General features: G+C 36.8%; 1 protein-coding gene across 2 annotated transcripts in view; it reads left to right on the top strand.

Annotated features, from left to right (window-relative positions):
- The window catches only part of Pgr (progesterone receptor), a 64,323-nt gene that overhangs the window by 6,191 nt on the left and 42,943 nt on the right, over window positions 1-15,189 (top strand). For both annotated transcript variants that reach the window (XM_004870806.3, XM_087212317.1), the window contains exon 3: window positions 14,987-15,103. In XM_004870806.3, coding sequence (XP_004870863.2) covers window positions 14,987-15,103 — 117 coding nt within the window. The remainder of the gene's footprint in view (window positions 1-14,986; window positions 15,104-15,189) is intronic.

Raw genomic sequence — 15,189 nt, 5'->3', positions numbered from 1 at the left:
CATTTAGAAAATTGTGAAAGTTAAAGGTTGGAAAGTTGAATTGCTAATGTTTGGGTGAATTGAGAGAGAATCATTGGCTGAAACCAAGAGAATAGAAGTTTCCAGGAGTTTTCAGGAAAGAGAAAAATAAGTAGAAGGACCTTTATAGTTAGAGAAATACCAAGTTTGAAATCTCAGAGTAAAGCAGAGCTGGGTGATGAGCTGGTTCAGGGTAGATCTCTGTGTAGATGTCAGTATGGCCAGAAATGGACAGTCATTGGAAACAATTTGAATATTAATGTTATCAGGGACATTAATGATAGAAATGGCATTATAAAGTACGTTCTATGTGCCAGTGACTAAGTAGTTTATAAATCTCAATTCATTTAATCCTTATAACATAACTATGATTATTTCTCCCACTTTGCTAACTAGGATCTTAAGCTGTTTTAATCACAGTTAGGAAGTATAGAGTCAAGACTCAAACTCAGATGGTGTGATCTCTGCTATCAAATGCCATGATTCCTTTCTCATAACAGGAAATGTGATCAAACATGTTTCCAGGTGATGATGCATCTAGAAAGGTAAAGTGAATCCTAAAGGAGAATGAGAAGTATGTGATTTCAGTGGGTGGATTATATTAGCTTCATATGTAGGGTGGCAGTAAGAAGACAAAATCAAGGGCTGAGAGCCATTTTCTTCACCTCTCTTCCAAGTTAGGAGTGGGAAATGAGAGAAGCTATAAAGTCACTCAGAAAACTCAGTTTCACTTGGTATGTATGGCACAGAAGAGTGAGAGAGAGAGGTAGAGAAAAAAGATACTACTGAGGAAATAGAGAAGGAATTTTTCTTAACCTAACTGAACTATTTAAAATGTGTTAGCTGAAAAGGCAGTTGGTTGAATAATCCATTGAATTCCTTTACCAAGACTTGTAGGGTTGGAGTGAACGAGGAAGTGGTCAAGAATTACTTAATGTTTTTCGAGATGAAATGGCCTGCCTTTCCTACAAATTCAGGCTGATGAACCAGTACTGTGAAAGAAAAAGACATTTTTCATTGGTTTATCTCTGTATGCATTATGGCCAGTTCAGTGCTAGGAAAACACTAGACATTCAGTAAACATTTATTTGCTACATGAAACAGATATCATAACTGATAATGCTACACTCTTATTCTTTGGATACGGTACTCTGACAATATTTATAGACATACATTTGATGTAATGTGGTTAAACAAATATAGTTAAGATGTGCTATTTAGAAGACAGGCTCTGTAGGTATTGATGATTTTTTAATTGTGTTATATTATCGTCATTCTTATTCACGTATTAATTTTTATGAATTAATTACCTTAACTAAATTAGTTTGGGTATTAATGTCTATGTACTGTGCTAGGTGCTGGTGAAAGTACAATAAAATACAACAGACCTGGCTGGCCATTGCTGTAGTGGAGCTTATAATTGTGGGTGAGGGACATTTTACCAAGCTATAAGGACATAACTAATTGAAGATATGATTAAGTTATTAGATTGTGCAAGTGTGGACAACTAGAGAATTGACACCTTACCTTCACCCCAGTCAGAAGCTGGATATAGTATGGAAATTCAGAATTAGAGCTATTATTATAAATAGGCCACAGAGGAAATTGAAAAGAAATGAAATATTTTCATGAATAAGTTGTTCTTTCAGCAGTTGAATATATACTTGGTATCAAAGTTAACAGGGAAAACTGATTCAGTAACATAGTTCTTGATATGGATTCTGAAAAAGCAATATTAAACATACAATTTCTTTGTTAACAACTTGAATAAATTACTTTTCCTGTCTTTAGATTGCTATAATGCTTTCTCTTTCTTTGGTAGTTCACAAAATTATCCTGTTCCACTATAATTTATTTGATTAGTAGTTGGTCTTTTAAGAAGATATTTTACCAATCGTCTTATTTAATTTACTTTCCAAAAGAGTCTACCCTTTGGCAGTTTTCCTATTACTCTAAAATTAAGTATGTAGTGATTCACTAGACTTCATTTCAAAACTTCAGCCAATTTCTTCTCAACCTGCACTTTTCTTAATTTAATGTTTAACATGAATAATAAACCAGTTTTAAGAACAAATTTACATTACAACACATTGAAGTAATCTTCTACTATACTAAAAAAGAAGTAGCTACAATGAGAGCATTTGCTATCATCTGTTCAGTATTTGGTTATGTAGCATCCTCAGATTATTAGTGCTCCTTCAGAGTCTGAATAGTCACACCTCTGCAAGAGCCATTGGGGAAGCAGGAGCACCCAGCATCCATGCTGGTGTCAACAGTTACGTTTTTGCTTTGGCCACTGAGCCCTGGAATTTGATTATACAAGTAATATAACAGTACATTCTCCTTTCAAAAATTAAAACATTACCAATGAAGCTTAACTCCATTCTATTCTGTATCACTAATGTTTTCACTTCCATACAATTTTTAAATCCTTTACCTCAATTTTTATGTGTGTGTGTGTGTAATATGTTGTTTGGGTTATGTTAATACATGGTGTCACATTTCATAGATGTCATTACTTCACATTACCTTTTACATACAATGACTTGATTACTGGTATGTATGTGTAGTTCTAACTATAATTCACAAAATGAAAATCCTCTTGTCTAGGTATTACTAATTATACCATTCATTACTTGAATAAGCATTTGATGCACTTGTCTCCTTGGTGTTACCCTTCACTTCTTTCTAGATTATGTTTAAGTCTTTTGATACAGCTCTAAATGAGCTAATTATCTTCCTTCCTTCTGCCAGAATGATTTGATTCATCAAATTATCCACTCCATACATGTGGATTTATACTTACCACATTTAAAAGTTTCTTGTACTGGTACTACAAAGATGAATATATATGTAATTCCTTCCTTTGACAAGCATAATACCAAGAAGAAGGAACCAAATTTAAACAAAAACAATTCTGCTCTACAGCTAGTGACATAAGAACATTTTGATGAGTTATGCCAAAGCCATAGAAATGTTTTTTCATCGTCATTTCCTAACCAATGCACCATGACAACTATTTATATAATTATTTGCATTGTCTAGATATTATAGGTAATCAGGACATAATTTAAAGTATATGGGAAGATGTGTGTAGCTTATATGCAAATATTACACCATTTTATATAAGGGACTTGAGCATCTTTAGATTTTGGTGTCTGAAAGTGGTCCTGGAGCCAGTCCCCCACAGATAATAAAGGACAACAGTGGTTACTGAGGAGCTATCGATTGCACATGAACTTGGCACCTGACTTTCCTCCACACTGACTCTGCCTAGTGCTACCTACCTAATAGCCACATCTGCCACTTGACCTAGAATATTGAAAGATGCTAACGAAGGATGAAACTTGTGATGGGCAATTGAAGAAAAAAGCTTGAGATCACCTTCCATTAGGAATTACAGAATCCAGCCTGATCAGGTGGAGCCAAGAACACACATAGGACTATAATTCCTCTCACAATTTCAATATCCAAAAGCTTTTCAAACATTAGGTTATGTGGTTCCCTTCAAGCTAAAGACAGTATGTTTGATAGAAAAAAAGAAAGCAATTCCCTCTTGTAGAGAGAATTTTTAAAAACAGCGTTTGGAATGATTCTATTGTTATTTGATTTGATATGAAAATACCAAAAAAGATCAAAAGTATAGTTGGGCATATTGGTGCATTCCTATAACTCCAGCACTCTAGGAGGCTGAGTCAGGAGGATTACAAATTCTGGTCCAGGGCCGGAGATTTAGCTCAGTGGTTCTGCTACCTGCCTCGGAAGTGCAACGTCCCAAGTTCGATCCCTGGTAACAAAAACAAAAAAACAAAAAGTTTCAAATTCCAGTCCAACCTGGACAATTTAGTTACTTAGTGAAACACCATCTCAAATTGTAAAAATACAACAAAATAAAGGATTGAGGATCGACTTCAGTGAAAATGTTGAATTCAATCCCCAGTACCACCCTCCCAAAATCAAAAGTTTCATAGCTGCGTACAAATACTTGGAAATAGAATTTTTCTAACTTGATAAATGATGTCCTGATAGGTTCTGAACATACTTAATAAAGCTAAATATTAGATGAAGCACAAAAAGGTTAAATTAATTGCAGAGGTAAATAGCAAATAAATGGTAGACCTGAGATCAAAGCCTAGAGAACCTTCTTTTAACCATTACATTATGTCTCATCTATTATCCAATGTCCCTTTGTTCTAATTATTTGTCTTGAAACCTGACTGATATTATGGAGGGTAGAAATTTGCTAGCTGAATTTCTAGGGAAAAGAAATTCTGTAATTGGGATGTGGGATTAAAAATGAATATCTTGACTAATCTGCCCTGTAGTCTACTCCCTCCCGGTGAGATCTGGGTGGCCACTGTATACCTTCTCTTGTCTCCTCAGCCTTCCAGCAATCTCCGTCCCTTTCAGCTGATGGCCTTGCTTCCTAATTTTCTGAGGAAACTTCCTGAAGTTTTAGGTTGTATCCTTGTACTCATGCAGCACCTGAACCAGAATCCATTTTTCCTTCTCCACTGAAAGCCAGCCCTCCCTGGGGTACCAATCCAGACTACTCCCGCCCACTCAAGGGTAGGCACCAGCGACACCCTTAAATCATTTCCCCCTCTCTATTGGATCACTCCCCTCAGCCTGCAAACATTGTCCGTCTTAAAAGATGCCTATTGATTTTACTGGCACTTTAGCCGCCAGTAATTTTTCTGCCCCTTTTGCAGCAAAACTCTTTTTTCTTTTCTCATTCTCTCTTACATCTAATTCAACCAGTGTTCTGCCTCTGTCACTCCACTGAAACCTCTCTTGTCAAGGTTACCTCATTGCTAAACCTGATGAGTGCTTCTCAGTCCCATGTGCTAGACCTATTGATATATTTGCCAATTTGTCACTCCATCTTCCTGACTTTTTTCTTTTTTGGTACCGGGGATCAAATTCAGGTCCTTGCGCTTGCACAGCAGGCAGCAAAACCACTGAGCTAAATCCCTGGCCCCAGGATACTACACTCTTAATTTCCTCACTGGCTCCCTGTCATGTTCCTTTTCTCTAGCTTTCAATCTCTGGGGCCCAGAACTCAGTATGGTATTTGGACCCATTCCTTTCTGTTTATATATCTACTTCCTTAGTGAACTGATTCAGTCTTGTGATTTCAGATAGATCACCTATATGTTGATCACTCCCAACTTTCTATCTCCAGCTTAGACTTCCCCCTGAACTCCAGATTTGTATATCAAACTGTCTACCCAATACCTTTACAGTACTGACCATCTCAAATGAGTAAGTACAAGAGTTAGCTTCTCATCTACTTTGGATTTTGCCTGGTGAGACAGTGTTCTTTGATCTTCAAACTATTTGCTTCAGAATCCCTTGGGATCATCCTGGTTTAAGATGAAGAATGCTGAACCTCACCCCAGACATTCCAAATTAAAATATCTACAGAGGGGCTCAGAAATCTACATTTAAATGAGCTGTACAGATGATTCTTAAAGTGTTTCACAAACTGGGGAGCCAGAATCTTTAAGCTGGAAGGTGACATGGTCAGCTTTGTTTCTAAGAAAGTTAATTCTATAAACCATGGGAAAGATGGATGAAAGGTTGTGCGAGGGAGGCCAGATCTAAGACTATTTAAAATACTCTATGATCTGGATCAAGAAGGAGTTCCTTACTGAGAAAAAGCAACTTTTCAGTCCCGAAAGCACCACAGTTAGTGTATAGGGCTAGTGGACCATTGCCGCTACCAGTAGGGCTCCATCCTCCAAGAAGAATTCTAAAAAAATTAGGAAGGACATAGGGGGAGGATGGTCAGTAACATTTTTATGTTCTTCTTATATACCAGGCACTATAAGTAGACCTTTTGTACTGTATTCATTGCCTCCTTGAATTCTCTGTTAAGGAGTTTTTTAGAAGTTACTGCTATCTGCTTTTGTAAGATTAAGGGTAGAAATGAGAAAAGGTGGTAGTCCTAAAATCATTCAGCCATTCAGAAGCTAGTTATCAAACCCAGTTCTGCCCAATTTCAAAAACTAAAATACTCTAGGGCCGAGGATTTAGCTCAGTGGTTCCAGAGCCTGCCTTGCAAGCACAAGGTCCTGAGTTCAATCCTCGGTACCAAAAAAAAAAAAACCAAAAAACTAAACTAAACTAAAATACTCGCACTGCACTATACCATTTGACACTGTTTGAAGATGTGGAAGTAAAAATTGATTAAATGATTTATCAGAAAAGGCTTAAAAGTGTGTTGTTAGCCCAGTCTTAAACATATGTAGGCCTAGACCTAAACTAAATAACAATCAAGAAACTATGATTATTTATAGTCATATATTTATAATTATTTATCCATATAATTATTTTTTAAAGCCAATTCCATGTGAGGTTGGGAGACTTTGAAGAACTATAACAGAATCTCAGGACACCTAAAGCAGAGTCTTGAAAAATATAATGAAGTTGAAGATTGAGAATTTCAACATTTCAGTACTAAAGAAGAAAAATAGAATACATGAATATGAGGGAAAAATTAACTACATGTATATAAAATGTTATAATCTTTCATTAGAGTAACATAATGATTTTAACCACCTTGTTTACACATAGTTTTATACATTTTTCATATTTTATATACCTGTCTTAAGCTTTCTTGTTGGTATGAGTTGTCAAACAACTGTGAGGTTTTTAAAAATTTTGTGTGTACATAGTATATACTTTTTTACATTTTCTGAATGCCTATAGGTTAGCTAAATAGTTGTAGGTGTCAGGTCTATCTAGTCAAGCACTGCATACAGTTTGGTGTTTTACAAGTTAAAAGACACGTGACCAATTTAGAGAGAGTTTGGAAGAGAGGCAGAGGATTGTTGTGTTTAGAAAGAAGAGAGCTAGTTTCAGGAAAGATGAATGAGAAGCTGGTTCACAAATAGGCAGAAATTTAAGGGAAATGAAGAGAAGAAAGAACAAATAACTTTGGCCGGCACCATGGAGTGCTTAATTTCCTATAAAGATTAGGGATTTGAATGTGTCACCAAGTGAATTCTATAAACCAGTTAGCTGTCGCTTCTGAGTACATCCAGAATCTGGCCCCTCACCACCACCTCCACTGACCACTTTGGTTCAAGCCACTATTATCCCCCTTTGGATTTATTATGTTTTGTTTTGGTACGGTACTGGGGATCGAACTCAGGTTCTTGTGCTTGCAGGGCAGACGGCAGAACCACTGAGCTAACTCCCTGGCCTCCCTTTGGATTTACTATGACAGACTCTTGATTGTTTCATTCTTGCCCTTGCCTCCTAGATTCTATTTTCATCCTAATATAATATGCCTAAAGGATTCTATTAAAATGTAAGTCAGATCATTCACTTCTCTTCTTGAAACTCTCCAGTGGCACCATATTCATTCAGAGAAAATCAAAGCTTGTTCTCTGAGGCTTAACACAGTCTCAGACTGTTGCACTCTGATATAACTTTTTACTGTTGTTCTTCCTGCCTCAGTCAGTTCTATCCTGACTGGCATGCTCGGACAACCCAAGCCATGGCTCAGTATCTTGGTGGCTGGCTCTTTCCTCTAATTTCCTTTCCTGGCATTTCCTACTTATTTAGCTCATTCTGCTTCCAGCACTAGTGTATGTCCTAAAGCATACCGCTCTTTTGTGTTGGCCAGCCTCTCATTGAGCAGTCCTTTTTCCCTACTAGAGAGTTGTCCCATTGTCTACTTTAACACTCCTGCCAGTAATAAGCACACTTGCTCTAGGAAAAGTATTCTTAAAACTTGCTTCCTGAAAGAAACAGAAGAAATACATGGATAAGTAAATCTGCTTTGAGTTATCATTTAAAAAAAACTGTCTGAGAAACAAGAATGAATGTTGTAAGGAAAGAAATAGATGAGAGGAAGGTATTGGATGGATGAGATTAAAGAAATAAGACAGTAAGATCCAAACTGTAGTAATGGAGTTAAAATCTATATTGGAATCCATAAAGAGCAGAAAATAAAACCAGTTATATACAGTTCATATTTGAAGGGTTACTTTAGAATGAAGGAAAAATGGCAAACTGATGCAAGCTATGATTTATTGTTTTTATTATGTACCAGTTATGATACATTTCTTTAATTTAGCTCTTATAATCAACATGACAGCCTTATATAATGTTTATCATTGTGTATATTATAGGACAGAAAACAGACTGATTAGATAATTTTCTCATGGTGCAGATACTAATGGAACTGGATTTGTATGAAAGTTTGACTCTAAAGCACATGATGTCATTGTTTTGGACTTTGATAACAAATATGATGAATAGAGTATAGATGTCTAACCCATAAAAATGAGTGTTTTGGAAAAAGAAACTGAAAAATAAATCCAGCAAGTGCATTCGTTTATTATAGAAGATAACCCTCTGGAATCTATTTTACATTGTATCATGCATCAACACCTCGAACAATGTTGCTGTATGGTAGATTGTCAATAAATACTTGTTTATTGAACTGTAATAATTACTACCTAGTAAGCATTTATTCTGTCTGTAATGATGCTATAGGCTTTATTTACATTATTGTAATTAATCCTTAAAACAACATTTGAACTATTTTATAAATGGTACACCAAGAAATTAAGTATTGTATTCAAGGTTGTAGACTAATAGATAGTAGACAGATAATAGTTAAAGCACTTATTTTGTACATTAAAAGTAATCAAAAAGTTAATCTTTGAATTTATTGGAAATTTTTAAGGATTTTCCTTAAAAATAAATTACCCTACATGAAAGTAGGACCAAAGAAAACTGGTTCACTTCCAAGAAATAAAAAATTGAGCTGTCATTAGATATCCCCTAAATGCTAAGATTGATAAGAATTGGATTAAGTTGAGTTGCTATTCTTGGGTGAAGACAGCATACATTCTTACCTATGCAAGAGTTTAGGGATATGCCAATCCTGTTCTGAAGTACTTGCTGCTGATTCAAATTTGTGCTTGTGGGGTAGATTATGTTTGAAGTTTGGTAGCTTTTTGGTATGAGAGACAAGAGTTGCCATTCTCTTCTCTGCTGCCTGCCATACACTGAACCTCTCCCAGCACCCCTGTTAGGTGTCATGTAGTCCTATCAGGTGCCCAGTGCCCATGTCTATGATCTCCATTTGGCATATTCTGCGCCACATGAGTTCCTAGCCCAAGACTCATTAGCTCTGCTCTATCCTCAGGTAGTTCCAAGCAGCTTACTAGGTTTTCTTCGGGAAAATCAAATTACTTTCGTATTATATGCTTTGTTACAGGGTTACATAAACTAACCAGTTAAATTTCTAGTATATGCTCAATACGTTTTTGTTTTCCTTCCTTCTTCCCCTCCCCTTACACTTTTTTATCCTTCACTTTTATTTTTTTAAAAACTCTTAGGTCCTATCTCAGGGATACTTTAAAACTAACTGGTTCATTATTGTCTAGTTTTCTTTCATACTCTGATGGATATTCCTTGCTCTCCATTTCATTCCAGTTTTATACAACCAGCTCCTGATTGACTAGTGTGAAAAACTATCTCAATCTGTGTGCATCTTCAGAATATTTTGGCTTCTGCCCAGGTGTGGTGGTGCACCCAGGAGACTGAGGCAGGGGGATTGCTGAGAGTTTGAGGCCAGCCTGGGCAACATAGTGATTTCAGGGCGAGCCTGAACTACATAGCAGGACCCTTCCTCAAAACACAACAACAACAAAAACAAATCTAGAATAGTTTGGCTTCTAGAAAACACACAGAAAATTTGAAAGAATGATATAATAAACTTCTGTACTCAAGTATTTGAAACTAATTGTAGACACATGACATTTCACCCCTCAAGACTTAAAAATTTATGTTCCACAGACAAGAACAGTCTCTGTCATAATTGCATTATCATCACACTCTCAAATTTAATACTGATGAAATAATTTTTCTGATATTCAGTCACTATTAAAATTTCTTCAAATATCCTATATAGATTTATTTTTTCATTCAGGATCCAGTCAAGGTCTATGTATTTCTCTTGGTGAACGTTTCTCAATTCTACTTGGTTTCCTTTGATCTAAAAATCTCTCTCTCTCTCTGTCCTCTCCCCCATCTCTCTTTCTCTTTCCTCTCCCCCAACCTCGACTTTGACATTGTTGAAGAGTCCAGATCAACTTTTTTTAGAAACTCCTACAATCTAGATTTATCTGACTTTTTTTTGTTTTGTTTTTTGGGATTTTTTGGTACCCGGGATCGAACCCGGGTCCTTCCACTTGTGAGGAAGGCAGCGGAACCACTGAGCTAAATCCCCGGCCCTGTCAACTTTTTAACCATATAATTAGGTTAAACATTTTCACAATAATTGAACACTTTGGTCTCATAACCCATTTACTTAAAAAATACTGAGAACTCAAAGACCTTTTGTATATGTGGATTATGTCTGCCAATATTTACTATATTAGAAATTAAAACTGGTAATTTTTTTAAACTTTGATTCTCTCATTTGAAAAAATAGCAGAGCCATTAGATATTAACTTTCCAAACTGAAAACCTTAGTGACAAGAATGCATTATTTTATAATTTTAGAAGTCATTTTATTGTCTGTCTTAATAGAAGACATCTGGATTCTCGTATCTACATCTACATTCAATCTGTTGTTTTGGTTAGATTATATGAAGAAAATGCGACCTCACACAGATAGGTAGTTGTAAAATGGAGTATTTTAATCATCTTTTCAGACTTCACAAGTGGTGGACATTTATTAGGGATCACAAAAGGATGATTTTCTACTTTTATTATCCCTTCCGATTTTATTGGCTCTACATAGTTTTTTATAGTTTTTCTTTCTTCCACATGGCAATTTGGTATTCTTAAAATACAGTTTATAATGGAAGGCTTAAAAGGGTTTAATTATTTATCTTTGGTTATCAGTTTTCAGAGTACCGGATTTGTACCTTAGCAACCTCCAGTGGTTCACAGTGAAATTTGCTTCTTTCTCCTATTCTTTTCTTTCTTAAATATCATTATGTTCCCATGACTTTTTATATATTCAATTTGTTTTAATCACTTGAGCTAATTCTTTGTTCAAATTGTTTAATCTCTGGTCAGTAGATTAGCTCATTTTCTGTTGCTAACAACACAATAACACAGGCTGAGTAAATTCCCAAGGAAAGAGGTCTATTTTGGCTCACATTTCTAGTTCAAGGTTGAGGGGCTGCATTTAATGATGGCCTTAGTGCCAGAGTCCTGAGGCAGCACAGGACATCACATGGTGAGACCAGAAGCACGAGAGAGACCTTGAACAACAGACTTTTTCTAACAGGTCCACTTCTGCGTTAGCCCATTAACTCATTAATCTGTTAATGTATCAGTCATGTGGGTAGATTAATTCATGCTTGCAGACATAACCCTAATCACCTGCTATAGGTCCCACCTTATCCAACCCTGCACTTTGTCACAGTGAGGATTGAATTTTTCCGTGAGTTTTGGAGTGCACAAACCACAATCACACCATGGAATCAGTGTGGCTGTGACACGATTTTATTAGCCCCCAACAAAATCACATAATCTGTTATAGCAAGACCTCAGGCTCAAATTATACATTTTCTGCCTAGTCCTTGATCAGCCATTTCTACAAGGATTGGTTAATTTGGGATGATAATATTAGACATGACAATCTGAACCATAGTGTCTGTTGCTCCTAGCATTGTCTTTACTTCTGGACATTTTCAGTAGACAGACTTAACAAACACATTTTTTTTTTTAAAGTGAGGGAATCAGGAATTTATACTAAGATTTCTCTGTCACACTATAGACATCTTGGGTCAGGTAATTCTTTGTTGTCAAAGCTGTCTTGTGCATTGTAGAATGGATGTTTGGTATCATTCCTGATTTTTCCTCAGTACCTTTCTACCTCCTAGTCATGTAAGTCAAAACTGTCTCCAGGAACTGTGAATATCCTGAAAATCGATGGGGAAGGGTACAAGATTGCCTCCAGTTGACACTTTCTGGTTTATATTTATATTTCTAGTAAGAGCAAACTAATTACATAATTTTTCCATATATATGTGTATATATATATGTGTGTGTGTGTGTGTGTGTGTGTGTGTTATTTTTTCTGAATACTGACACCAGCATAACTTGTAAAAATAAAGCTGTAGGCTAGTTCTAGCATCCTTGGCTTGAAATCCTAGGCCAGGACCATAGCGTTTAATCAGAAGAACAGTCTCTTCTCAATAATCAGAATGTGCAGACCAGCATTGTATCAAAATTTCAAACTCCCATCAAATTTCAGATTTCTCCTTTGCCCCAGTTCAGCATACACTGCACGGGGCTTGAAGCCAGCAGGAGGAGAATGCACGAGGTCAACTCCTTCTCTGTTTACTCCCAAGTACACACCCTGGGCCCACTAGCAGCTCCCTGTGATCTTTCAGGGCCAGGGGTGGGAAAAAGGGTCAAGAGGGAGGTGCACAGCTGTACACAGCAGGTGGATGTGATTGTCACTGGAGTTCTGTGTTTGGCGGATGATTATAGTGTATGCTTCCTTCAGTGGGGTGTTGTGGGGGGGTTCATGGAAATGTTTCTCTGGGAAGCTCCAACTCTAACCCTGTAATGCAGGGATGCCTCTAATCTCTGGCCATTTCTGACATTGCCCCTTAACCTCTGGACTTCAGAGATTGTCCCTATACAGATTTTGTAGGATCACAGTGCCCTCTAGGGTTATCCTTTTAGTTGAAACCATTTAAAAATACAAAAGAAACTTTTTTTGACAAATATTTTCAGAAAACACTCAAATGACATACAGAGTTTATGAATTATCACTGAGTAAATGGAACCATGTTATTCTCACCAGATCAAAAAATTTAAAAACCATTAAGATCCCATAAGCCCCATTTTATTCCTTCCGAACATTCCCTAAAAGTAAACACTAACCCAACTTTGAACATCATAGATTGGTTTTGATATTTTGAAACTTTATATTAATGGAATCATATAGAAATTTTCTGTGTTTACTTATTTTTCATAGCACTATACATACCACCAGCTCATGTCTCAAGCCCACAATGGGTCATACTGTGCTGACTCCAAATTTTATTCCTCTGCCTGTTGGACATACAGATTCATTTCTCCTGTCATTTTTCTACATAGTTCCCTCTTCTTTTCAAAAATCATGAAAAATTGTGATCTCTCTCTGTTTGAAAGTGGAATGCTCTGCATTGTTTAATAGAGTGAGGTGTAGTGTTTCATATCAACAGTGTTATGTTAGACTGAACAGAAGCAACAGTGTACAGCTTGAGACATAAAAATAAGGAGTGAGGACCAGGGATTTAGTTCAGTGGTTTTGCTGCCTGCTGCACAGGTGCAAGGACCCGAGTTTGATTTTCGGTACCAAAAAAAAAGGAGTGAGCAGGTGGACCTGGATGTGGATGTGTTTTTCAAAACCAGTATATAAACTAAGAGCTGTTACCTGAAGAAAAGTGGTAGCAATTGATTACATTGAATTTTTAATCCCAAAGTTTAACAGTTTAGTATTTTCAGCCTGTGCATTTGTGCCTGAAGTTTTTTTACCAGCCAGGTGAATAAATATTCAGCCAGTATCTGATGGCATGAGAGGAGTAGCCCTTTCTTCAAGAAGGCTCAGGAGGCTCTGGCCTTCTTGGTGGCTGTGAGTCCTGGCCAAGTATAGTGGTGCAGAGGCAGTGCCTGGGGCCCATGAAAAATTACGTTGGTCAGCTTTAGTTGGCACTGCCTAGCTGCAACATTTCTTTGGACAAACAATTTTACAGAGAAGATAATCTTCAGCTGTACCCCTACATTTTGCTTGCAGGATGATGTATCCACTTTGCAGTCTTAATGGTCTGACATTTAGTGTTAAAAATGATCATAACTAGCCAGGTATGGTGATGCATGCCTGTAATCCCAGCACTCGGGAGGCTGAGCCAGGAGAATCACCGCAAGTTTGAGGCCAGCCTGAGCTACACAGTGAGTTTTAAGGCCAGCCTGAACTACAAAGCGAGGCCCTGTCTCAAAAAAAAAAAAAAGAAAGAAATGATCATAACTTGGAATGGACTAAATTTTCACATTTCTTACAGACATTCCAGTCTGTTAAGAGCAGTCCCCAGTGCTATCAGTTGGGCCAACCCCTCAAGGTATGAAGGTGATTTCATATCATAGCTCTCAGTTATCCAAAGTTTTCCTTTCCCTTCAAACTTTAAATGTTGGACCCCTAAGCTCTTTATTTTTCTGCAAGACATATAAGAATTGCATTCTACTTGATAACTATAGTTTCCTCATTTATATATGTTGAAATGTATAAATATGAAAGGTGATTAAAACATATGATGAATATTTAAATTTTAAAAAATTATTATAGTAAAAGACATACTACCATTAACCTCCCTCAAAATTCTCTTACTTTGAAGACAGTTGCCACTTTTTGAAGCAGTTTTGGAAGACCTCTTTCGTGAGTGTCTTTACTAGGTGTGATAAAAAATACAATGAAAGCTGCTGCTGAGTGCCAGCCAATGGAAAGGCAGGTTTGTAAAATCATTATGCTGTGTCCTCATCCCTATTATTCTCTGGACACTGTGAGACTTACAGGTGGTCCAAACGGTCAAAATGACCACGAAAGGTAAACATTTTGAATCAAGGCAGGATACTGAGGCAGCCATGATAAAGACACAAGAAGACTTCCAGAACTTCTTCAGAAAGTGACAAGAATGATGGAATAAGTGTGTTCAAAGTGAGGGAGAGTATTTTGAGGTGAATTAATGGCCGTGTGTCCTTGTGATATTTTTCAATCACACCTCATAAATGTTTAATTTTTTAACATTTATCATTTGAAGACACAGGTAAAATATTGAGCAGGTTTGGAGCATCACAACGCTCAGTGATGCCCAGCAAGAGGCCAGCTAAGAGTCATGCACTTGCTGATGTGCATCTGTCCTCTGCTTCAGTTGTCACTGTGTAAAATATCCAGTAGTCTTTAGATACTGTGAGTAATTTTTACTTTTTAATTTTTTAGGGCAGCACAACTATCTATGTGCTGGAAGAAATGACTGCATTGTTGATAAAATCCGCAGAAAAAATTGCCCAGCATGTCGCCTTAGAAAATGCTGTCAGGCTGGGATGGTCCTTGGAGGTAATTTTAATGCTTTCTTCAATAATATACTGTCTTATTCTGTAACACTGTGACACTGTAACACTCCTAATTTACTTTTTCATTTT

Source organism: Heterocephalus glaber, unplaced genomic scaffold (genome assembly GCF_053883595.1).
Source record: "Heterocephalus glaber isolate CG9 unplaced genomic scaffold, H.glaber_assembly_v1.0 deba00001429, whole genome shotgun sequence".
In the NCBI taxonomy this organism is placed as follows: domain Eukaryota; kingdom Metazoa; phylum Chordata; class Mammalia; order Rodentia; family Bathyergidae; genus Heterocephalus; species Heterocephalus glaber.
Note: the sequence above shows the minus strand (reverse complement) of the source record. Positions and strands in the feature narration are given on the sequence as shown.